This window comes from Oncorhynchus masou, chromosome 22 (genome assembly GCF_036934945.1).
Source record: "Oncorhynchus masou masou isolate Uvic2021 chromosome 22, UVic_Omas_1.1, whole genome shotgun sequence".
Lineage (NCBI taxonomy): Eukaryota > Metazoa > Chordata > Actinopteri > Salmoniformes > Salmonidae > Oncorhynchus > Oncorhynchus masou.
The window spans coordinates 39,196,611-39,222,918 of record NC_088233.1 but is presented as its reverse complement, the minus strand read 5'-3'; the positions used below and the strand labels follow the sequence as shown (position 1 = coordinate 39,222,918).

Below are 26,308 nucleotides of genomic sequence, written 5' to 3'. Positions count from 1 at the left end.
TTTATGCCTAAGTATGGCATTCTCCTCTCTGTCAAAGTCTTATTTTATCACATGTCAATTCAAACATTGGGTTCCGTTTCAATTGACAGGCTTGTGTTTACAGTGCTGTCAGGGATTTGCATTGATTATAGTGCTGGTAATATAGACAAGAGTTTTGGCGATGCGCCTCTTGCTTATTCAGTGGTCCCTTTATGTAAACATTAGGGTCCAACCCAGAGGACAATTCTCTTCACATCCTCCCACCCGCCCATTAGCCCATCTTCTGTCTCTCTTCGAGGTAGCAGAGGATGGAGGTACTGGTAGAGTAACGTAATGCTGCCGTGTCATAGGAGAGACATTAATGGATGATTGGGTGATCCATGTCAATTCTTAATTGGATGGCATAAATGGGGGAAATTTGGAATAGAAATTGGAATTTGTTTTACTCTCTGACTTGACTGGAATTTAGATGGAATTGACCCCAACCCTGTTTTGTTGCTCTGGGTTTGGCTACTCAGAGTGGCATTGTGCTCTCCAGTATTTTGTAGCCTATATTGTGTGTATGAGAAAAGACACTAATCTGGCTTCTGGCTGGCTTCCGTGCATTGGCAGGGCAGAGCAGCTTCGTCTAGTAAGATGAGGGGCGGGAGTGTGTGTCTATTTGTCAATAACTGCTGGTGTGCAATGTCTAATATTAAAGAAGCCTCAAGGTATTTCTCGCCTGAGGTAGAATACCTCATAATAAAGCTGTAGAGCACAATATCGATAAAGAGAGTTGTCATCTATATTATTCGTAGCCGTCTATTAACCACCACAAACCAATGCTGGCATTAAGGCTGCACTGTACGAGCTGTATAAGGACATAAGCAAACAAGAAAATGCTCATCCAGAAGCGGCGCTCCTAGTGGCCGAGGACTTCAATGCAGACAAACTTAAATCCATTTTACCTAATTTCTACCAGCATGTCACATGTGCAACCAGAGCCAAAAAAACTCTAGACCACCTCTACTCCACACACAGAGACGCATACAAAGCTCTCCCTCACCCCCCATTTGGCAAATCTGACCATAATTCCATCCTACTGATTCCTGCTTACAAGCAAAAACTATAGCAGGAAGTACCAGTGACTCACTCAATACTGAAGTGTGTCAGATGACGCGGATACTACGCTACAGGACTATTTTGCTAGCACAGACTGGAAAATGTTCCGGGATTCCTCCAATGGCATTGAGGAGTATACCACCTCAGTCACCTGCTTCATCAATAAGTGCATCTAGAGACGTCGTCCCCACAGTGATCGTACGTACATACCGCAACCAGAAGCAATGGATTACAGGCAACATCTGCACCGAGATAAAGGCTAGAGCTGCCGCTTTCAAGGAGTGGGACACTAATCCGGATGCTTAAAGAAATCCTGCTATTCCCTCAGACGAACCATCAAACAGGCAAAGAATCCTACTACACTGGCTCTGACACTTGTGGCAGGGCTTGAAAACTATTACGCACTACAAAGGGAAACCCAGCAATGAGTTGCCCAGTGACGCGAGCCTACCATACGAGCTAAATGCCTTTTATGCTCGCTTCGAGGCAAGCAACACTGAAGCATGCATGAGAGCACCAGCTGTTCCAGACAACTGTGTGATCACGCTCACCATAGCTGATGTGAGCAGGACCTTTAAACAGGTCAACATTCACAAAGCCGCAGGGCCAGACAGATAACCAGGATGTGTACTCAAAGCATGCGCGAAGCAACCGGTAAGTGTCATCACTGACATTTTCAACATCTCCCTGACCGAGTCTAATACCTACATGTTTCAAACTGACCACTATAGTCCCTGTGTCCAAGAAATCGAAGGTAACCTGCCTGAATGATTACCGCCCATAGCACTCACGTCTGTAGCCATAATGTGCTTTGAAAAGCTGGTCATGGCTCACATCAACACCATCATGCCGGAAATCCTAGACCCACTCCAATTTGCATACCGCCTCAACAGATCCACAGATGACGCAATCTCAATCACATTTGACACTTCCCTTTCCTTTCCCACATGGACAAAAGGAACACCTATGTGAGAATGCTGTTCATTGACTACAGCTCAGCGTAGTCAACACCTTAGTGCCCACAAAGCTCATCACTAAGCTAAGTACCCTTGGACTAAACACCTCCCACTGCAACTGGATCCTGGACTTCCTGATGGGCCGCCCCCAGGTGATAAGGGTAGGCAACAACACATCTCCCACACTGATCCTCAACACTGGGGCCCATCAGGGGTGCGTGTTTAGTCCCCTCCTGTACAACCTGTTCACCAACGATTGCATGGCCAAGCATGACTTCAACACCATCCTTAAATTTGCTGACAACACAAAAATGCTAGGCCTGATCACCGACAACGATGAGACAATGTATAGGGAGGAGGTTAGAGACCTGGCAGTGTGGTACCAGGACAACAACCTCTCCCTCAATGTGAGCAAGACAAAAGAGTTGATCGTGTACTCTAGGAAAAAGATGGGCCACCCAGAATATTTACATTGATTCCCCCCCTTTCATTTGACACTGCTTCTACTCACTGTTTAATATCTGTGCATAGTCACTTTACTAATTACCTCGACTAACCTGTACCCCATGCACATTGACTTGGTACCAGTACCCCCTGTATATAGCCTTTTATTTTTTACTTTAGTTTATTTAGTAAATATTTCCTTAACTCTATTTCTTCAACTAAATGCTGAAATCAGGTTCGGTTTTCAAATCTGTTTAGGACTACTGACTGTCCAAACAGCAAGCTACAAGTGACCAAATTTAATTTGTGTGTATTCAGGCCTGGGTTGCACATTTTTGGGGAATATTCAGCGGTGGAAACTTTCCGTGGGAATTATCGGAAATATGCAAATTAATATTAATACCATTTAAGGAAGGACCAGTTGCGCTCTGAGGAGGCTGATGTTGGTGGGATTTGGAGGATGATGGAGGCAACAGGGGAAAGAGCCTCGGATCCACAAGGTCCCTTCCACCAGGTGGCTGAAGAGATATGTTGGCACGACTGCCATATTGCATCACCATCCCAAAGCCCTCGCTTGGAAGTGTACTTCACCAGACTGCGAAGAACCTTTCCCCCATCCAGGCCAAGGTGGCGAGACACGGTAGTGATGACGCCATAGGCCTTGTTGATCTCTGCACCAGACAGGATGCTCTTGCCAGCATAATTGGGGTCCAACATGTATGCTGCGGCGTGTATTGGGCTTCAGGCCAAAGTCTTCATGCTTTTTGATGTATTTCAGAACTGCAGTTTCCTCTGCTTGTATAACCGATGTGAAATGGCTAGCTAGTTAGCGGTGGTGCGCGCTAATAACGTTTCAATCAGTGACAACACTCGCTCTGAGACCTTGAAGTAGTTGTTCCCCTTGCTCTGCAAGGGCTGCGGCTTTGTGGAGCGATGGGTAACGAGGCTTCGTGGGTGTCAGTTGTTGATGTGTGCAGAGGGTCCCTGGTTCTAGCCCGGGTATGGGCAAGGGGACGGACTAAAGTTATACTGTTACATTGATGCTGTTGACCCGGATCACTGGTTGCTGCAGAAAAGGAGGAGGTCAAAAGGGGGGTGAGTGAAACCGATGTGAAATGGCTAGCTAGTTAGCGGTGGTGCCCGCTAATAGCGTTTCAATCGGTGACATCACTCGCTCCAAGACCTTGAAGTAGTGTGGAGCGATGGGTAACGATGCTTCGTGGGTGACTGTTGTCTGTGTGCAGAGGGAGCCCGGTATGGGCGAGGGGACGGACTAAAGTTAAACTGTTACAGTTGGAGCAACACTGAAGTGGGCAGGGCAGTACGGATTTCTTCTCTTACATCTGCAAGCAGAGTCTGAACATCAGACAGGATGTCATTGTCTCCCTCAATCCGTGCAATGGCTACTGCTATAGGTTTCAGGAGTTTCAGGCTTCTTACCACTCTCTCCCAAATGCATCATCCAGGAGGATCCTCTTGACGGGGCTGTCCATATCGGCAGACTGTGATATGGTCATTTCTTGGAAAGACTCCTTCCCCTCCAGGAGACTGTCAAACATGATGACAACACCAGCCCAATGGGTGTTGCTGGGCAGCTTCAATGTGGTGCTCTTATTCTTCTCACTTTGCTTGGTGAGGTAGATTGCTGCTGTAATTGGATGACCCTTCACATACCTATCCATTTCCTTGGCTCTCTTGTTGAGTGTACCCATTGTTTTCAGTGCCATGATGTCCTTGAGGAGCAGATTCAATGCATGAGCAGCATAGCCAATGGATGTGATGTGAGGGTAGACCAAGTAGCCTTCATGTTCGCAGTATTGTCTGTCAACCTTCTATGGTCCAAGGTCATTGATGACTGCCTTCATTTAATCTGCAATGTAGAGACCGGTGTGTCTGTTGTCCCTTGTGTCTGTGCTCTTGTAGAATACCGGTTGAGTGGTGGACAGGATGTAGTTAATTATTCCTTCCCCATGAACATTTGACCACCTACCAGAGATGATTGCAATACATTCTGCTTTCTCTATGATTTGCTTGACCTTCACTTGAACTCGATTGAACTCTGTATCTAGCAAATGAGTAGATAAAGCAGGTCTTGTTGGAGGGGTGTATGCTGGGCAAAGAACACTCAGAAATCACATTGCCTGTGAGCATCAGAGGTGAACCAGTTGCATACACAGTTCGAGCAAGACATTCATCAGAATGTATCAAATCAAATGTATTTATATAGCCCTTCATACATCAGGGGCGGCAGGGTAGCCTAGTGGTTAGAGTGTTGGACTAGTAACCAAAAGGTTGCAAGTTCGAAACCCCGAGCTGACAAGGTACAAATCTGTCATTCTGCCCCTGAACAGGCAGTTAACCCATTGTTCCTAGGCCGTCATTGAAAATAAGAATTTGTTCTTAACTGACTTGCCTAGTAAAATAAAGATTAAATTAAGGTGTAGCACAGTGGCTTCTACACCTGCATTGCTTGCTGTTTGGGGTTTTAGGCTGGGTTTCTGTACAGCACCCTGAGATATCAGCTGATTTTTAATTTAATTTAATTTTTTAAATTTTACCTTTATTTTACTAGGCAAGTCAGTTAAGAACAAAAACTCCCTAGAAAGGCCAAAACCTAGGAAGAAATCTAGAGAGGAACCAGGCTATGTGGAGTGGCCAGTCCTCTTCTGGCTGTGCCGGGTGGAGATTATAACAGAACATGGCCAAGATGTTCAAATGTTCATAAATGACCAGCATGGTCGAATAATAATAAGGCAGAACAGTTGAAACTGGAGCAGCAGCAAGGAGTCATCATGTCAGGTAGTCCTGGGGCATGGTCCTAGGGCTCAGGTCCTCCGAGAGAGAGAAAGAAAGAGAAAATTAGAGAAATCACACTTAAATTCACACAGGACACCGAATAGGACAGGAGAAGTACTCCAGATATAACAAACTGACCCTTGCCCCCCGACACATAAACTACTGCAGCATAAATACTGGAGGCTGAGACAGCAGGGGTCAGGAGACACTGTGGCCCCATCCGAGGACACCCCCGGACAGGGCCAACCAGGAAGGATATAACCCCACCCACTTTGCCAAAGCACAGCCCCCACACCACTAGAAGAATCCAGGAAGACCATAAGCTGTTGCTATCGATAAGGTGTCTGATTTTTCATTTTCACCTCGAATAGAAGTAGAGGGACTTTTGTCAGGGGTTGCTTGTTGTGAGCGCTGAGGGAACTTTATGGACTTGGCCAGATGATTCTGTATCTTTGTTGCATTCTTCACATATGATTTGGCACAGTATTTGCAAATGCACACAGCTTTTCCTTCTACATTAGCTGCAGTGAAATGTCTTCACACATCAGATAGTGCCCATGGCATTTTCCTGTAAAGATGAGGGTAAAAATAAGTTTAAAAAACCCCAAATACAATTCCATGTTGTATCGTCTGCTTCAAACTCACACTCTCAAACACATAGATCCCCTGAACGCAATCACCTGAATTCTGATCACCGGTTCACACACCTGTATGTCATTATCACACAGTATTTAGTTCAGTTCTTTGCACCTCATCATTGTGAGGTATTGTTTGTTTTGTGACACACTTCAATTCAGAACTCTGTTTTTCCCTGTAATTTAATCTGCCCGTGTATGATAGTTTTTTACTTTTTGGACCCCCGGTGTATGACCTTCTGCCTGCCCCTGGACCCAGCTACCTGCCTCCTCCGGTGGTCCTTTATAAATCAACACCTGCTGCGCCCTGCGCTTGAAACCATCTCTCTGTCTCCCATAGTGTTCATTACACATGTACAGATAAATAGTTAAGCAGTTAGATTAAACAACTCCTTTGTAGGATAAATGATTTAAAATGAAACATGTGTGGAAACAGGTGATTTAACACTCCTCAGTTAGCAGGCTCAAGCAAGCTAAAACCCACATGGTAGCAAAAACTAACTAGCAGAAATTGTTAACAAGTTAGAAATAATTTAAACACATTTTGCTGTATGCTACTATTTACTAGTTAACAAAACATAAATGATGTCATATAAAATATATTCACCCCACCCAGTATTGTAATTAAAACTTACCAGAAAGCTTGTAGTCCTTGGCCCGGACAGTGTAGTAGTGTGGGCTCAATTGCATCTCATTAGTGTGCAAGATCTTGAGAATCAGCTGTACATGTGATGGAAGAGTGCATTGTGCATGTAGAGGGTTAAAATTCCATTGAATTGGGGATAGTTTAACCAAAATATGCCACAAGACCTAAAATTGCCTTCTGTGTATCCCACAAAAAAATTCACTGTGATAAGCTAACTTTTTTGATGAATTTAAGAAAAATTACCCAAATTCCCAGGCTTAACTTCTCATGGAAAAATGCTGGAAATTTACCAGAAGGTTTCCGACCCTTTGCAACCCTAGTTCAGACAGCAGTTATTTTAGGACAAGGCTACACTAGATGTCATAGTAATGATGGGTTTGTGTTCAGTGGTGTAGGCTGATTGGTGGTGGTGCTAGTGTTTGCTAAGGTAACAACAATGCCGGCCATGGACGTACACCAGTTGCTTTGCATTTACAAAATCATTAGGGTAAGAACATTTTTAAAGCCTCAAAGGATAAGATGATCCAACTTTCAAAACGAGTCCTTTTTTGGCTAGCCACAGCAGTCAACTAGCTAGCTAGGTAGCTGTTTAGCTTTCTAGCACGTTCACTCATTTGTTTGTAAACAATTAACAAGCTAGTTAGCTACCACATGTTCTTGTCAAACTGTCAACAGAGCAGCTAGCAAGCAACAAGATATTCCAAATAGCAGTCTAAAAAACACTTGAGGGCAAAATAAATCAGATTTGACCATTCAGACATGTCACATGGTCAGCTATCAGATTTATATCGGATTTCAGACCATCTATAAAGATGGTTTGAAATGTGGCTTGAAATATCCGATTCTATGTGCTTTTTGGCTGTTCAGACTGCAGGAAAAAGAACAGATTTGAATCGGATATGCAAATAAACAGTCACTTTTTGAGTCACTTCAAACTGCCAATGTGAACACGGCTTCAGAGACTTACCCAAAAACATGTAATGTAACATGTAATGACTCGGGGTTGAATACTTATCTAATCAAGATATATGTGTTTTATTTTTTGTATATTTTTTTTCAAATAGTTGCATTTTTCAAACACATTGACATTATAGAGCAGGGCTGCCCAACCCTCTTCCTGGAGATCTACTATCCTGTATGTTTTCAGTCCAACCCTCTTTCTGGAGATCTACTGTCCTGTATGTTTTCAGTCCAACCCTCTTCCTGGAGATCTACTGTCCTGTATGTTTTCAGTCCAACCCTCTTCCTGGAGATCTACTGTCCTGTATGTTTTCAGTCCAACCCTCTTCCTGGAGATCTACTGTCCTGTATGTTTTCAGTCCAACCCTAATTTAGCATATCTGATTCAGCTAGTTAAGGTCTTGTTAAGCAGCTAATTAATAGAATCAGGTGTGTTAAACCCACAGGATGGTAGATCTCCTAGAAGAGGGTTGGGCAGCCCTGTTATAGACTATTGTGTGTGGATTGTTGACCAACAAACATCAGTTAAATCAATTTTAATCCCACTTTGTAACATAACAAAATGTGTAAAAAGTCAAGTAGTGTGAATACTTTCTGAAGGCATTGTATTTTTATGTGTGTGTGTATGCATAGGCTTTTGTGAATGGTGAATGTTGGCCATCTAGCCTGATGTGGCCCTCCACAACTCTTTAGGACAGAGTGGCCCTCAGAGAAAAAAGCTCTATCAGTGGGCTGATGATAACATTTTGGGAGGAATTTGTGAGGGCAGTCGGTGGTGCCTCAGCCCCGAAGGAATGTTTCCTCTTTATGGATCGGAATCACATTTTTTCTCTCAAAGGCCTTATTGTATTTCATCACTCATCCCCAGGGACATGACCAAGCATTATGCAGCAGGCTACTGAGGGGGTGGAAACTAGAGCGCCTCAAACGTTCAGTTTGTAGCCGCCATCTCATCTCCTTTTGTAATTTGACGGCAGAATTCATTCATAAAGTATATTTTATCTGCTGCAGTTGGCCTAAGTTTATCATTGTGAATGCTAGTGTTGTTTAGCTTCTGCTTCAATGGAGACAGTTGTCACAAGCCTTCAATTGGCACACATCTTCATATGTAGGTCCCTCAGGTAATGCTCTATAACTGCTGGTTCGAGCCAAAGGGTGGTGAGGGAATAGGGGGATGTAAGCAGGGAGGAGAGGGCCGAGAGAGAACAGGTTGTGAGGTCCGATTGATTAAGACGCAGCACAAACACAGCCGGCATGTTTCACCTGTCCTGTATGAGGATGGCTGGCCTGCTCTGCCACAGTAATTGCAATAAGATGTGGCGTGGGCCCCTGGGAGAGGCAGCAGGGGCAGAGTTGAAGAGGTGAGACTGTCGTCACCAGGATATAGAGAGATCCAGCGGGATCTCATTGGCTAGTGTGGCAGGGTAGTCCCACACATGAGGAGCCCTGAAGGCTGGCAGAGACACAGCTGCCTGTGGCAGTGCTGAGGGGTGAGGGATGCCATGCTACACTGTTGCTTTATTTGTCTCTGCAGCCTCCTGATTCTCCTTACCCCTCCCCATCAGGAGAGCCAGGGATAGTCACTTTCTCGCTCACAGACATCATTTTGTATGATTGCAGACCAACTCATTAGTGATGGGGGAAAACATCAATCCAGTTATATTATTTTTGACAATATATTGCAATATTATTTTTGACAATATGGTTATATAATTTTTGCACTGGTCGGCTGTATCTGTGCCACTTTTTAAATAGTGAGCCAACATGTTTTTAGCACGTATTTTCATGACTGATCAAAACTCACTTTTTCACGGCTCTCTCTCGTCCCTCTGCAGCAGACATGAGCAGCAACATGTTTGGAACATCGAATCACAATAAAATCGCACTATCAAATCTCAAAACATATAGAAATTGTGAGAATCACAATACGTATCATATCGGCACCTAAGTATCATGATAATATCGTATCGCGTGGACCCTGTCAAATGATACTGTAGCTGTTTAGCTAATAGGTTTTTGCTAACATGCTTAGTTAATAGGACACTGCACAGGTCAGATTGTATAGCAAGGAGGACAAAAAGAGGTCTCATGATCATTTCTCCCATAGCTCTGTTTATTTCTAACACAGGGCTCTCTCAGCCTCCAGGGCCTTGAGGACCACTATACTAGAGCCTGTCTGTTGTTATTTATATAGGAAGGACCTAACTCTCAATGCCAAGTCAAGTTCATTGTTCAAGCACCACCCAATACCAATTATCTGTCATGTGTATTTATAAACTGCCTATGGCTAAATGGTAGTAGCTCTATAACAAAAATGTGTTTTTATAAAACAAACCGTTAAAGGGGGCCGGTGAGCAAGTTTGGAGTGAATGACTGAAGGCACACCCTGGCCCAGCATTTGGCTCATGTTAGGCGTATCCTGACAAGCTATGGTGATCAGTAGTTTAGCAATTGCTGAGTAGCTGTAATCTTGGGTGGGAGGTTATTACCTCTCCCTTTAACAAAGTAGAACATCCATCTGGGGCAGCATGAAGAGGAGTCTATCATTCCATTACTTACTTCTCCTCCCAAACACATCCACACACCCTGTAAACCAATAATATCAGTGATTAAGTGGAAGATAAATCTCTCTCATGCTGAGCTAAGAGCACGTAGAACATATAAAATGATCTTTCTATTCCTATGCTAATATCAGCGTTGTTCTGGTAATTTATGATATGCATGTTAGCACACATGAACATGTAGATAGACCTTTGCACCTGGCTTTCCCAATCTGTGAGCTATGAACTTCTACCTGCCACTAGTTATGAATCTGTGTATTGAAGAATCTCCCCAGTTTCCATGTCAAGAGATTGTCTGTGGTTGTCTGCTGCTCAGACTGAATCTAGGTCAAAACTCACTGGTCATCATGCCCATATCGTGTTTGAAGTCTATCATGGTTCTCCTGGTTTATTGTGGTAATATAATGGCAGTCTCTTGTCATACTTTGTGTATGTAGTAACAGGACACTCGGGCCAACACGTCTCCAGCTACAGTTTGTCTCTGATTTTAGTACCATCCTCATCCACGATTGCGTGTGTGTGAATGAGAGTAATCTTCATTTCTTGCCAGTCAGGTTTGACTGGCTTTGTTACTAAGAGAAGCTGAGTGATCCTGCTAGTGTGTGTGTGTGTGTGTAAGGAGAGGAAGAGGTGAGGTAGTCACCCACCTCCACACCCTGTCACTGTTTCTCTCCACAATGTCTTCCACAATGAAAAGTCAAATGTTTTGTGAAAACATTCCCTGAACGGAATCTATCATGCAGTTCCGTTATATAGCAGACATATTTCTACAATTTAAAACATCCTTTATGGGACCGTTTTTACACTTTGTTGTGACTTAATGGAATTTGGGTTCTGTAAGTGGCCTTATTTAAGTCAACTTTAATTACTTCATTACCCTCTTGCTGAGAGAGAGAGAGAGAGAGAGAGAGAGAGAGAGAGAGAGAGAGAGCTCTTACATATTCTAACAGAGCCATTTCAACTGATGTGTGATTGAGACTGTTCTGACAATGACACTCAGTAAATGGTTCTTATGTACATGTGTGTGGCAAAGGGGAAGTACACTTATCTCTCTAAACTCTGTAGCCTGTCCGACTGTGTACCCCGGCACAGATATGATAGTGATGGTTAACCATTAACCGGGATGAGTCACAAGACCTCTTCACTGTGACCAGGGATGGAACTATTGATGACATCTGGGATACACCTTTTTTAACTGATGTTCACAAAATCCACCACCCTCCTGCTGTGACATATTGACCGGTGATACTGTTACTTGAATAATACTGATTGTGTTTCTGTCGTGTCTCCTCTTGTTACCCAACTACTCTGGCTACACCATTTCGGCCTCCAGTGTGGGCTCAAGGACTCCAAGAGTGTGACTGTGAACTTTGAACCTGTATCCACATTGGAAATGACCATACAGCCCAACCCAGCAACTGTTGGCAAACACTTGAATAATCTGCTTCATACTGTTAAAAAGAAACTCCCTGCTTTCTCTTACTACTCCTTTATACAACAAGCTATCCATCCATAATCTCTAACAAAAGCCTTGACGTAACATGTATTGAGATTGTGTCCTGTTCCCTCTTCTCAGCCATTGACTCACCCCACTCATTATCAGAGCTGCTCTCTGGATAGGAGCAACACTAGCCTGTTATGTGTAGGCCTACTTCCAGTCCAGTAATGTGAGCGCCAGTGGTTGCTGGTTTTGTCTTGACAAAGAATAAAATAACAAGGCAGGATTGTGCTGTGGCTCTGGCCAGCTGGGCGGGCAGTTATTCATATTGCCTGTCTGTGACCTCACAATTCCCCATCCTAAACCAAGCATTCCCCTCCCAAACCACGGGCCCGCGCCTTCCTCTGCCACACCCATCCGCCCAGTGCCCCACCAACACACTATGGCCCCTGTTCTGATGGTACCAGCCTGGACTAGGGTCTCCTCTGTCCATCCCCTTTGTTTTTTGTCACTCATTCTTTCCTTAATTCTCCTTCCCAGCCTATTAGATGGAGGACACACAGAGTGCCTTATTACCGTTCGCTCCCCCACCTCTCCTCTCAGTGTAGGGCTGAGAGGACCGGGAATGAAGAAGCTCTATTGTCTGACTAAATGACTAAAATGTAACTGCTCAGTTCTCCCAGCCTGCATGCCTCCACACCAGCTGCAACCAGAGACAATTACCCCCATTCCCTTGAAACACTCAGACCCGTACTGTAGAAGTAGCAATAGGGGTAGTACTGTAGTAGTATAGAAACATGCAGTACAGGATATCTCTTATAATTCATCTTCTAGGTTTAGTCACAAGAAAAGGTCACATCTTATTTTTGAATGAGAATATAGTTTGATGTCTGGCAATGCGAAACTCGGCCTAATTTTTCCATTACTGTCAATGCCCATACTTGGTTCCCTACTATGAATACAGGAAGGTGTGGTATATTAAAGCTATAAGGCACGAGTGGGTGTGGTATATGGCAAATATACCACAGCTATTGGCCATATACCACAAACCCCTGAGGTGCCTGATTTGCTATTATAAACTGGTTACAAATGTAATTAGAACAGTAAAAATAAATGTTTTGCCACACACATGGTATACAGTCTCATATACCACGGCTTTCAGCCAATCATCATTCTGGGCTCGAACCACCCAGTTTATAAAAGGAATTCTAAATCAGGTGGTTCCAGCCCTGAATGCTGATTAGCTGAAAGCCGTGGAATATCCGACCCTATGTATGACTAAACATTTATTTTTACTGTTATAACTATGTTTGTAACCAGTTTATTTTAGCGATAATGCCCGAGAAGCCAGTGTTTGGAGGATATATTGGCACGGGTGTTGTTAGGCCAGAGATGAAGTTGAGGGCCAGCAAACCGTGCCAATATATCCTCCAAACGCCAGCTTCGAGGGCATTATCACTTTTATACAACGGGGGGGGTTGTTAACAACATATTCAAATAATGATTGACATATTTTTAAAAACGTTATTTTTCTGAATTTATTCATACTATTTCATCCTTCCACAAGAAGGTTTCTACCCAAGCCAGCTGGCCATTCATTCTATCGGTTCGGTTGCTAGAGACGCCACCCAGTCGTTCAGTCTTTTCGTTCTGTATCTATGGACGCGACCCAGTCGTTGGTTGTAAATGTTCCATTGCCGTCCTGGCTGGCAACATTCTTATCCTTTGCTTGCAGCCAGATTAACAGAAAAGTACCTGCATTTACATTTGTTTAAGCTGTTTTCTAGTGACATTTATTTGGATACATCCATAACAATAAGCCAATGAGGCGCTATTTCGCCTGGCATAGAAGAATGTGCTCACTCGTCAAGACACTGTTGTTCAGAGGAACTGGCCAACAACACAGTCACTACAACACAATCACTTCAAACTGAAGCTGGGAAGACTGCAAACTAGATGCACTTTGTTTCGTTTGACTTTTTTTGAATTTACATTTATTTGTATATATCCATAAAAAGGATGTCAGCTGATTCATGATTTTGACTGGTTGAGAAACGCTGCCTGCCTGTCTGTCTCGTCCCGACACGTTCATTACTATGGGACAGCTGGAGATCGAATTTGAATATTGAAACAATGTTGCAAATGTCAGAGAGACAGACAGCAAGGTTTATCCAAATCTCTGCTGTTGAAAATGAAATGTTATTCTAAAATGAAATGTAGGATAATATCTAGATGGTTTTTAGTATCCATCCCTCACGTACCCACCCTGGCTGAGCAAATTAAAGCCTTCCGCTCTCTCCTCTCCTCAGGCCCTCTCCCATTTCACATGGAATAGTCTAAGCCCTAACACACACACAGTACACACCGAGACACTGCTCTGCTGGAGCAGCTTACAGTCTAGAACTTCAATGGATAACTTTTTATTTTTTAATTAAATGATATTATGACTTGCTATAAGTATCAGTAAGCTAGTTGATTTCCACACTTGTTGGTTCTGACGCCTGTGTTCGGTTCACAATAACTTACCCTAAAGTTCAGGTCCATGTTAAGAGTGGCCATATTTCCTCACATGCTGGTTTCAAATCAAAGCCATTGCCCAGGGTGATAAAAACTAGGCCCTGAACAATCATTGCCAGACTCCAATTTGCTGCTGATTCCAACCAAGCCTTCCAATAAGTCAGTGAACTCAACTCCGGTTACAACATAGAATCAGGTCAGGTGCCTCTACACTTCTTCACTTTCTCAGTGGTCGTATGACAATACTCTCTTAAGTCTTCTCTGGGAAATAATATGTTCTGTTCCTCTTCAGAAATGCTAACACGCCAGCTGTAATATTCAATAGCATTTTTAGTGTTGTAATACTTTTTTTTCTTCAATTGCTTTGGTGCAGTTTTCACAAGTACAGTATGTGGTACATTTTCACAACCCTTAGTACATAACTCAAAGCAGATCATCAAAAAGGTAGTGGTTTCAAAACTTTTTCAATTGACTCGGTACAACAGACAAATTCATAGTAAATTCTTCTCCAAACTTAATCAGTGTTTGATGTTCGCTACACATCATGATACATGATTAAAATACAGGTGGAAGGTGTATGATTGGGCGACAGACAGACTACCAGAGCGCTGGGTCAGTAACCGAAAGGTCGCTGTTTTGACTATCCAAACTGACAAGGTGAAAAATCGGTCAATGTGCCCTTGAGCAAGGCACTTAACCCTAATTTGCTCCAGTGCGTACCACTATGGCTGACCCTGTCAAACAGCACATTTCACGGTTCCTATCCAGTGTATGTGACAATAAAACATTATTTGTATTTTTTTGTTTAAAAGAAATTGCCATCGCCATGAGCTGTACCACCCTCCTTCAGGCAATGGATGAATCAAATCAAATTTTATTTGTCAGATACAACAAATACAACAAATACACCTTGCAGTTAAATGCTTACTTAAAACTGCATTGTTGGTTGAGGGCTTTTAAGAAAAAATAAGTGTTAAATAAAACTAACAAATTATTCAAGAGCAGCAGTAAAATAACAATAGCAAGGCTATATACAGTTGGGACCAGTTCAGAGTCAGTTAAGAACAAATTCTTATTTACAATGACAGCCTAGGAACAGTGGGTTAACTGCCTTGTTCAGGGGCAGAATGACAGATGTCAGATGTCAACCTTGTCAGCTTGGTGGATTCGATCTAGCAACCTTTCAGTTACTGGCCCAACGCTCTAACCACTAGGCTACCTAGCTGCTCAGTAATCACTTGCTATGCAGGAGCATGCAATTACATCAATACAGACCAATGTCAGGCTTGGAATTGCCATGGCAAAAGGTTTTTCCAAGGTGCATGAACAATGAGGACATTAAGTGCTTTACTGCGATGTCAATGAGAACCTATGACCAAATGCTCAAGACAGGATTTGTGCATCTATGAATGTGAAAGATGTCTTCAATGATCACACATGGGATAGAAATTATGGAAATTTGATTTTCTATTTTATTGAAGTGTATTATGTGGAAACATTGCAATGTAATGTAGCGTAGTACATTCAAAGGGCAATTGTGAATTGTTTGCTATACAATTAACTGGGTGTTAAAACAGCTAATCAGTTCAGTTGCACTAATACATTGAAATATCAGTGTGTCATAAACCAAAGATTAAAACATGCTGAAGCTCACGTATGAACGGTGTGTCTGACTCTGGTGCCATAAAAGTCCTGCCGAGGTGATCATTAACTTTGTATTTTTTTGTGCATCTGTTTATAACTGTAATTGAGTTTCCATCATGTGAGTTGATGTGTTTTTTTTGCTTGTGTGTTGTATTTGCATTCAACATAGTTTAAGTAAAAGCTCATGGAACACATTTATAGTGCCTTGAGAAAGTATCTTATTGAAATGTATTGAAAATGAAATTCAGAAATATCTCATTTACATAAGTATTCACACCACTGAGTCAATACATGTCAGAATCACACCTGTAATCGCTGCCAAAGTTAAGTCTTTCTGGATAATTCTCTAAGAGCTTTGTACAATTCTTCAAGCTCTGTGAAGTTGGTTATTGATCATTGCTAGACAGCCATTTAAGTCTTGCCATAGATTTTCAAGACGTTTTAAGCCAAAACTGTAACTAGGCCACTCCGGAACATTCACTGTCCTCTTGGTAAGCAATTCCAGTGTATATTTGGCCTTGTGTTTTTGATTATTGTCCTGCGGAAAGGTGAATTTGCCTCCCAGTGTCTGTTGGAAAGCAGACTGAACCAGGTTGTCCTGGTTCAGTCTGGGAGTTGTTTGTGCTTAGCTCTATTATGTTTATTTTTATCCTAAATAACTCCCTAGTTTTCCCCAATGACAAGCATACCTATAACATGATGCAGCCACCACCATGCTTGAAATTATGAAGGGTGGTACTCAGTGACGTTGTGTTGGATTTGCCCCAAACATAATGCTTTTTATTCAGGACATAAAGTTAATTTATTTGCCACACAGAGAGGGAGAGAAATAATAACATTTTGGAATTTTTTGTGAGTGTAATGTTTACTGTTCATTTTTTAAATTGTTTGTTTCACTTTTGTTCATTATCTATTTCACTTGCTTTGGCAATGTAAACATATGTTTCCCATGCCAATAAAGCCCTTATATCAAATTGAGAGAGCGAGAGAGATGGTGGAAAAGGTTGGAGGAGGCAGAGAGTGAGATGTAGTTAGGATTTAGAGAGAACAAATGAGGTGTTGCGTAGCCGTGGAGATGCGTGAGTAAGAGGGCGGGAGTAGAGGAGGGTTGTGGTTAATCATTTGTGTAGCTGGAGAGTTGAGATGGAGAGAGCTGCCCCTTTACACCTGATTAATAGTGCACCTGTCTGACTCTGAGAGGAGTTGCCAGGCAATGACTCGACCAGGGAGAGCTGAGAGGGGATGCCCAGGAGAGAAAAGGAGATGTCCCTGGGAAAGGAGGGGAATGGGAAGACTATCACAGGACAGACATGGTGGGAGGGATGACACTGAATGACAGACTCTAACCCTAGATCACAGGGAGGCGAACCTTCACCAGGTAGTTTAGGTCAAATTTGTTGCTCAAGAAACCACAGATCAACTCTGTGACAGGAGGGTTTAGACTAGGGTCAATAAAACCATCTCTTACCCCCACTCGTAACTTGAGCTATGAAATTCACCTTCAGAAATGAGCATGGGATTCATATCGGAATATTCGCCTGCCCTTTTATAAGAATGAATGATGGAATCTAAAGTTATTGTTGAAAAGTTAAGGATGGAGGTGTGTTCCGTTGTTAAATAGTTACTTTGTCGCTTTGTGTAAATAGTCAACACCCATAGTCAACACCCAATGCAGGGCATTGGGTTACAAACTGAGGCATGCCTCTCTGCCTATTTGTTTTAATTGTACAAACTCCTCACGTTACATTTCACCAAGCTTGACAGCATGGCTATCCAAGGATCTAGTTATCCTCCCCCTCCCTATAATTTTCACCCACTTAGATTTATGACAACCTATGATATGGCTGAATCTTGATGATCAGCTGATAGAGCTACCCTTTGAGAATACCTGGTCCTGAGCATACACCCAGACAGGGATGTAATGTGCCCTGAGACATACATAAAAGGATGCCTTACCAAACAATATGAACTGAAAGAAATGCGCTTTTAAGATATAATCAGGGCTGTGTCCACGTTACGTCCTTTCCATTCTTCAGGGAAAATTGCAAAGTCAGACGTATATGCTCTATGCCTCTGACTCATACAGTCAATAAACCAAATTGTATGTCCCCATAGTAACATTATATTGTGCATCATATGCTTTAGTTTCAAGGTTTAATTTCACATGTACAAGTAAAGTAAAAAGCCTTTCTTGAAAGCTCTAAACCGAACAATGCAGTAATCAATGTAATACTAAAAATAACACAAGGTAGAACAAAAACACTAAAGCAATTAAAAACAACACGAGAAAGTAAGTAAGCGCACTACTGTGTATGTGTATATATATATATATATATATATATATATATATAGTCAGTATGTTCCAGTACCATATTTACAATGTGCAGGGATACTCGAGTGATAGAGCTATGTATTGGGGTAAGGTATTAGGATATATGATAAACAGAGTAGCAGCAGAGTATGTGATCAAGTCAAATCCAATCAAATTTTAATGGTCACATACACATGTTTAGCAGATATAATTGCGGGTGTAGCGAAATGCTTGTGTTTCTAGTTCCAACAGTGCAGTAATATCTAACAAGTAATATCTAACAATTTCACAACAATACACACACATTTAAAATAAAGGAATGGAATTAAGAATATATAAATATTTGGACGAGCAATGTCAGCGAGGCACAGACTAGAATAGAATACAGTATGTACATATGAGATGAGTAATGCAAAATATGTAAACATTATTAAAGTGACTATTATTCCAATTATTGAAGTGGCCAGGGATTTCAAGTCTATGTATATAGGGAAGCAGCCTATAAGGTGCTAGTGATAGCTATTTAACCGTCTGTTGGCCTTATATGTGAGTGAGTGTACGTGGTGTATATAGAGTCTGTATAAATGTATGTGCGTATTATGTGTGTGAGCAAATGATGAAGTGAGTGTTTGTGCGTGTGTGTTGGGAGTGTCAGTGTGCGTGAGTGCCTTAATGGACATCCTGCCATGTTCGCATTTTGAATTGCAGCTCACAACCTTTGTCTCCCATTGTTCCACAGACAGTGAGGGAGAGGAGGAAGACCCAGGAGCACACTGTGGACGAGGAGCCTTCACCCCTCAGCAAATGCAGTCAAGTTGACCTAGACACGGTGAGAGAAAAATAAAGGGAGAGAGAGAATCAGAAAGAAAACTGGGAGAAGAAAAGAATAAGAAAGATCTAGAGCAGTGTTTCCTTTTTGGGTTACTGTACCACCAATTGAATTTAGCTCTGGCCAGAGTACCCCTGAAGTACCCCCTCGTGCATTTTACCAGTAGGCATATGGTCTCATGAGTCCTCTCAAGTACCCCTGGTTAATAACCACTGATCTAGAGGATGCCCGCAGGGTCCTCTGGACTTCCCTCTTTGATCAGGCTGAACATCAAAACCCAACCACTGCAGGCTTTCAGCCAGGAAGTGACAGGTGATCATATCAGGGGTTGGTTATGGGGTTCAACTACAGTCAGAGTTGAGCTCAGATTCCAGAGCCATACTGGGTCGTCATTGGCCCAACACTGTGAAGCTATGTCTCCACCCTCGAAGCATCGTTACCCATCGCTCCACAAAAGCCGCGGCCCTTGCAGAGTAAGGGGAACAACTACTTCAAGGTCTCAGAGCGAGTGACGTCACCGATTGAAACGCTATTAGCGCGCACCCAGATAACTAGCCATTTCACACCGGTTACATAGGCAGTGTAGCAGGCAGCCAGGGTTGTGCAACAGCAATGTGTCTGGTCCAAGGCCCTTGAGTTCAATGCTCTTGCTGCTCTGACTGTGGCCTGTAAGCTACAGTACACTGCTGCATTGACACATCGTAAATTCACTCTGGCTATCTACTCTGATTTCAGAGCACTCATCTGAATAACTGATGAATTTCCGAATGCTCAACACCCAGTGAATATGTCTGGTGTCAGTTAAACATCGGGCTAAAAAGATTAATTAAATTGTTGCCAGCAGCAAAGTAATAGTCACAAAATGCTCTGGATAACATGAAAACAGCCTAACCAGCTCTGCTAGGGTGAGAAAAATGGTCAGAGTGAGGTGTTCTCTCATGTATGTCTGGAAGTAGCTAGCAAGATAACTTTAGCCAGTTAGCTTGGTGCTTGACTGCCGTTATGAGGTCAGAACACTTGGATCAACCCTACTCCTTGGCCAGAGAGTCCAGTGTGGGCTCTGAACCCCACGAGAGCGAAACGCTCTAAATTTACGAATGCCCAGAGCACACTCTGGCACTCCAGAGTGAATTTACGAATGCACACATAGAGAGAGAGAGTTGGGAAAGATGGAGACGTGACCACGCACAGTCATTCACCCGGCTTTGCTAAACATTGTGTGCCCACCCGTTTTCACAGCGAATTATTGAAGACCGTGGGGGAGCTGCTTCGGGGCATTCATAATCATAGCTTATGACCGTTTGTAGTAGATATGAAGATATGTGGAAGGTTTATCTGTGTTCAGTATAGATAGACAGGGTACGGTATGCAGGGAGAGATTTCTTTGTACTCACTAACAGAACAGGTATTTCTCATGCCTTAGGAATGTTTTTGATTAGCTAGTGAATAGCAGCGATTCACCTTTACTTTGCAACAGGGGCGGCCAAGGCCAGCTGTGTGTGTTTGTCATTGTGATGCGTTGTGCGATGGCATGATGCTTGTGCATTCCTCACTTTTAACCTCCTACCCCAAGGCAATCGATGTCCTCAATGAATGGTTTGTTTACATTTCTGTTTCTCTAAATTCATCCAAACTTGTCAATTATACTGCCCTACCAAGCAAAAAGGAAGTAACTGCTCATTTGTAACTGGTCATTTTTGAAACATTAAATACTTAATCAGGTGGACAAGTATCCTGCCTCGTATTGTGTTTTGGAGAAAGTGGGGTTCATGTTAGCAGTAACTGCATGAAGTAATTTTTCTCAGTTCCATGCTATGAGCAGTTACTGCCTTTTTGCTTGGTAGGGCAGTATAGTAAATATATATTTTATGCAGTCTATATAAACCTGACCCACCCTATAATTTATTACAGTGCAGAGGAGACCATGACTCTAAGAACAAGCCCATCTCAGTCTGCCTGGTCTCTATCCAAGGTCACGTTAACAGTTAAAGGAGACGTTTAGTAAAGGGTATGGACAGATATATGATCTGCAGATCCTTCACGCGTTTATCAGGGAGTTGCACAACACCTCTACTTCCTGGGTCTGAAGTGTGGTGTGGTGGAGACTTTCCCGTGGACATCTGTCTCAGTCTCTCCACCGCCACCTGCTGGACAGAACACCATCAGCCAGCAGGGCCAAGCCAAAGTGATCTCACTGTCACATAAAGTTATGACTGAAATAAGTTATTGAGTCCAATTTCCATTGGATTTCGATTCTCCATGAAAAAGATGTAGTTTGACAATTCAAGCTTTTAGGCAGAAGTGGTGCTAATGGGGTTCTAATCACCTTGTATTGTATGATGCTGCATGTATGTATTGTACTGTTGTGTTGTGTGCTGTAAGCCTTAAGCTACTGTACTGTGTTGTAAGTTGAGCTGTGGCTCCCCTGCTATTCCTGCAGGACCTGGTGGACTGGCGGAAGCCCCTGGCTTGGCAGGTGGGCCACCTTGGAGAGAAATATGACACCTGGGTGCACCAGCCTGTGGACCGGCCCATTCGCCTGTTCGGGAACGAGTTTCTAGAGGCCAGCACTAAAACGTCCTGGTAAGAGAGAAGAACATACACTTCGGGACGGTTTTCCAGACACAGATTAAGCCTAGTCCTGAACTAAGAGGCTATTTCAATGGAGTCTCTTTTAAACATACTTTTAGTCCCAGACTTGGCTTAATCTCTGTCCGAGAAATCGGCCCATTCAGTGTAGAAATGCACTTATCCCAGAAAGATAAGCTTGGGTTTAAATAAGTCATTTGATTGTCTGCGTGTAGGTACATGGTCCCTGCTGTGTGGATGCCACTGGTGTTCTATCTCAGCTGGTACTGCTACACCACCTTGGCACTGGAGACAACCAGACTGTTCGCCAGCACAGGTAACATACCTAATCATCTCTCTCTCTCTCTCTGTCTCTGTCTCTCTGTCTCTCTGTCTCTCTGTCTCTCTGTCTCTCTCTGTGTGTCAGCCAGCCCATGTACAGTCTAGTAGATATCTATATCCTGTATATGTCCCACCACCTCCCTCTCCAGACTACTCCGTCTTGGTGCACAAGTACAGCTTTCCACTCATATTCATAATGGGCATGGTCATGTGGACCTTCATCGAATATTGCATCCATCGCTTCGTCTTCCACATGCGCCCGCCCGCCCACAACTATTACCTCATCACCATTCACTTCCTGCTGCACGGACAGCATCATAAGGTGAGATACGGACATACACAGAAGAGTGAATGATACTCTGGAACTAATTGTTAATGTATTTTTTTTTAAACGGATAAGTACCTACATGTGTTTAATGCCTCTTTGGTTTATGATTAATTTGGAAACTGCAGGAGGATATAATTTTTGCTCCAAATCTAGGCCAAGCCATATGCATAACTGATAAAACCAACTTTTTCAGTAACAAGTCAATGTCTATCTGCTCCTGAACTAACACCATGTTTAATCCTGCTGTTTCCTCCCTTCAGTCACCCTACGATGGCTCCCGCCTGGTCTTTCCTCCTGGCCTGGCCTCAGTGGTAGTAGGCAGCTTCTACCTGCTGCTAACCAAGGCCTTCCCCGAGACCCTGGGGGTGTCCCTGTTTGTGGGGGGGCTGTTTGGGTACGTGGTGTACGACATGACCCACTACTACCTTCACTACGGCTCCCCTCAGAGAAACACCTACCTGTACAGCCTCAAGGCATACCACGTCAAGCACCACTTTGAGCACCAAAGAGCAGGTAAGGAGGACCAGAATAGTCTCTTTGCATCACCATACTTCTGTTGGCATAGTAACTTTTAATGAAGAGAATGAGGGACATAGAATGTGAAGTATATGACCTCAGACTTCACATTTATCGGGGCGGCAGGGTGGCCTAGTGGTTAGAGCATTGGACTAGTAACCAAAAGGTTGCAAGTTCAAATCCCTGAGCTGACAAGTTAACCCACTGTTCCTAGGCTGTCATTGAAAATAAGAATTTGTTCTTAACTGACTTGCCTAGTAAAATAAAGGTAAAAAAATAAAAATACCTCTCTGTAATTCTCTGCAGTTCAGCATATGGTTCTTATATCTATTATACCTTATGACTCGGTCCGCTCACTGATGACATGCATTGGTTTCCTTCTGCAGGGTTTGGAATCAGCACCACATTGTGGGACCATCCGTTCAACACGGTGATCCCCGAACAAACCTTTTAGAAGACCCAACTGAATCTACTCTCCAGAGAGGGGCGACTTTCCCCCATCCCTCTTACACCTGATAACTTAACCCTTCAATAACCCCCACCCTGTGACTCCAGCATGTCCCTCTAAACTACTACAAACCAGTCTGTTTGTCTGGCTCACTGATTCACTGCTACAGTGCTACTCTCGTCTCCGAACAAAACAAAACACACTTCTCCATAATGTTCCACCTGCTAGTAAAAGCAGGAAGGTATCTTTTCAGAACTGGAGGGGGTGCAGGGTCCGGGATGGGGAACATATTTATATTTCTTTATTGTTTATTCATTTAGCTTATAATGGACAAAAGGATACAATTAAGATTGCATATGACTATGATGCAGTAAGGATGAACTTACATGCAGTCCCAGGTTCTAACGGTCAACATCCCACCAGAGACAGTAGAGAGAGAGTGATTTGAAAGTGAGAGAAGGAGTGTGCATGTGGAAAGAGAGGAGAATGAGTGCTGTTTAGGAGGGTGAAAAGTGAAAGAGATTACACTTGTCCTTATATAAGCTGTCCAAGTTTATACATTTACATATACCTTTAAGAAAACTCAGGAAAGTCCCTTCTCTATCCCTGGAGTGTTAATGCTGCAAAATGCCCTCCTCTATTCTAAAGGTCAAGCGTTACTAATGCTCTTCCCACAGAAAAATGCTTTTGACAGCATGTGCTCACCGAATCCAAAGATGGTTCATCTGTAGTGTCTTGCCTTCACTGGGACATTTCCATAAAAAAAATCTGTGGGAAGGTATGAAGGGCGCTGATTTACTCGTTCACTATGTTCATATTAATGTATATTTAAACATAATGTCTATTTGTATTAATTACTGGTATGACTAAATATATAGAAATATGTGTGCAGACAAAGAGATACTGTATCTATCCCATTCCATCTCTCTCATATACACTGGTTTGTTGTTGACATGTCAAATGAAGCTTCAGAATGAGTTGATGTTGAACTAGGTGGAGAGAGATGGAGTCAGATGTATACATGCTGATTTTAGTGTGGGTGGATGTATTGAAAGATGGCTGGATACGTGGTGTTATGGATACAGAGACAGAACGCTGAGGGCATGAGACCGGTCTATCAGGTCTCCTGCTGTAGGGAGCAGCACGTGGCTAATGTGATAAGGTAAAGGATGGGGCCCGATTTATATTAGGACCTCACTATAGGTGCCCGTTCTCCTCCCTGCATGTAGGGTGATGATCTAGTGTCAGACTAAAGTGTAGGAGACCCTTGGTTCAGTTACAGGTTGATCCTCAGCTGTTCTGACGAATTGTTCTCAATCCTAATGTTTCTATCTTCTGCATTCCATGTGTTTTTGTTCATTCCCTTCTTGATTTTCTTTACAGTTTTAATTAACCCTTAGGTGAAGCCACTACAGATGAGCCCAAATACTCCTACTGTTCCTCAGGAGACCATGGAAACAGACAGGGGACTGGGGCCTGACGAAGCCCATGTGGTCTCAGACAGTGATTTGAACCATTAGTTAGGTCATGTTAGTGATAGTATATTGCTACAGTAAGGAAGGCTTCTGGGGGCCACAGTCTCCTATCACCTCCTTCTTCATTGCAAAAATATTGTGTGTAAATCCAGCATGTACTTAACTGTATAAAAATTGCAGTGGGGGTGGGAGTGGTCTGTTTGGAACTCAGGTCAGGGTCAGGGGTCGGGGTTGGGTTGTGTTCACACTGTATTCAGACAGAGAGCGGTCAGCAGAGCATCAGTAAGATATTCAGATTAGCATCAAGGTCTCACATTACAGTACTGAGATGATGCATGTTCAAACCAATATTTGTGCTCATGCTTATGATGACTTGTATGATAAACTTTTTACATGACTTGATAAAGAACCAACAATTGTTGTAATGTTGATAATGATAATAGTGCTGAAAATAAGGATGATGTTGATAATGATAATAATGATGATGTTGATGCCCCCTCTTCCCTGCCCTCCCCTCAAGATTCTGGTTGGGTTAAAGTAATAATACATATATATATTTATAAACAACTTGTAAACTTTAATACTGTCAAGTGGAAATATCTCTGCTAAATTATGCATTTAAATAATTTTCCAAATATGTTTACCACAATACATATTTTAACTTTGTCTATGCAAATGCAGATATATCTGTAAATAAATGCCTGTATATTTCTGATGACCACTTGTTTTTGAGCCAGCCCATTTTTGTCTTCTAAACCTACTATTATATTACACTGCTCAAAAAAATAAAGGGAACACTTAAACAACCCAATGTAAATCCAAGTCAATCACACTTCTGTCCTCTTAGGAAGCAACACTGATTGACAATAAACTTCACATGCTGTTGTGCAAATAGAATAGACAACAGGTGGAAATTATAGGCAATTAGCAAGACACCCTCAATAAAGGAGTGGTTCTGCAGGTGGTGACCACAGACCACTTCTCAGTTCCTATGTTTCCTGGCTGATGTTTTGGTCACTTTTGAATGCTGGCGGTGCTTTCAGTCTAGTGGTAGTATGAGACGGAGTCTACAACCCACACAAGTGGATCAGGTAGTGCAGCTCATCCAGGATGGGACATCAATGCGAGCTGTGGCATGAAGGTTTGCTGTGTCTGTCAGCGTAGTGTCCAGAGCTTGGAGGCGCTACCAGGAGACAGGCCAGTACATCAGGAGATGTGGAGGAAAACATAGGAGGGCAACAACCCAGCAGCAGGACCGCTACCTCCGCCTTTGTGCAAGGAGGAGCAGGAGGAGCACTGCCAGATCCCTGAAAAATTACCTCCAGCAGGCCACAAATGTGCATGTGTCTGCTCAAACGGTCAGAAACAGACTCCATGAGGGTGGTATGAGGGCCCGACGTCCACAGGTGGGGGTTGTGCTTACAGCCCAACACCGTGCAGGACGTTTGGCATTTCCTAGAGAACACCAAGATTGGCAAATTCGCCACTGGCGCCCTGTGCTCTTCACAGATCAAAGCAGGTTCACACTGAGCACATATGACAGACGTGACAGTCTGGAGACGCCATGGAGAACATTCTGCTGCCTGCAACATCCTCCAGCATGACCGGTTTGGCGGTGGGTCAGTCATGGTGTGGGGTGGCATTTCTTTGGGGGGCCGCACAGCCCTCCATGTGCTCGCCAGTGGTAGCCTGACTGCCATTAGGTACCGAGATGAGATCCTCAGACCCCTTGTGAGACCATATGCTGGTGCAGTTGGCTCTGGGTTCCTCCTAATGCAAGACAATGCTAGACCTCATGTGTGTCAGCAGTTCCT

At 43.1% G+C, this 26,308-nt stretch overlaps 1 protein-coding gene across 1 annotated transcript in view; it reads left to right on the top strand.

Annotated features, from left to right (window-relative positions):
• The window catches only part of fa2h (fatty acid 2-hydroxylase), a 30,590-nt gene extending 5,375 nt beyond the window's left edge, over window positions 1-25,215 (top strand). The window contains exons 2-7 of the mRNA XM_064930167.1: window positions 18,728-18,817; window positions 21,258-21,400; window positions 21,622-21,722; window positions 21,877-22,049; window positions 22,316-22,568; window positions 22,958-25,215. Of these exons, the coding sequence (XP_064786239.1) occupies window positions 18,728-18,817; window positions 21,258-21,400; window positions 21,622-21,722; window positions 21,877-22,049; window positions 22,316-22,568; window positions 22,958-23,025 (828 nt within the window). The 3' untranslated portion in view covers window positions 23,026-25,215. The remainder of the gene's footprint in view (window positions 1-18,727; window positions 18,818-21,257; window positions 21,401-21,621; window positions 21,723-21,876; window positions 22,050-22,315; window positions 22,569-22,957) is intronic.
• Window positions 25,216-26,308: the final 1,093 nt, after the last annotated feature.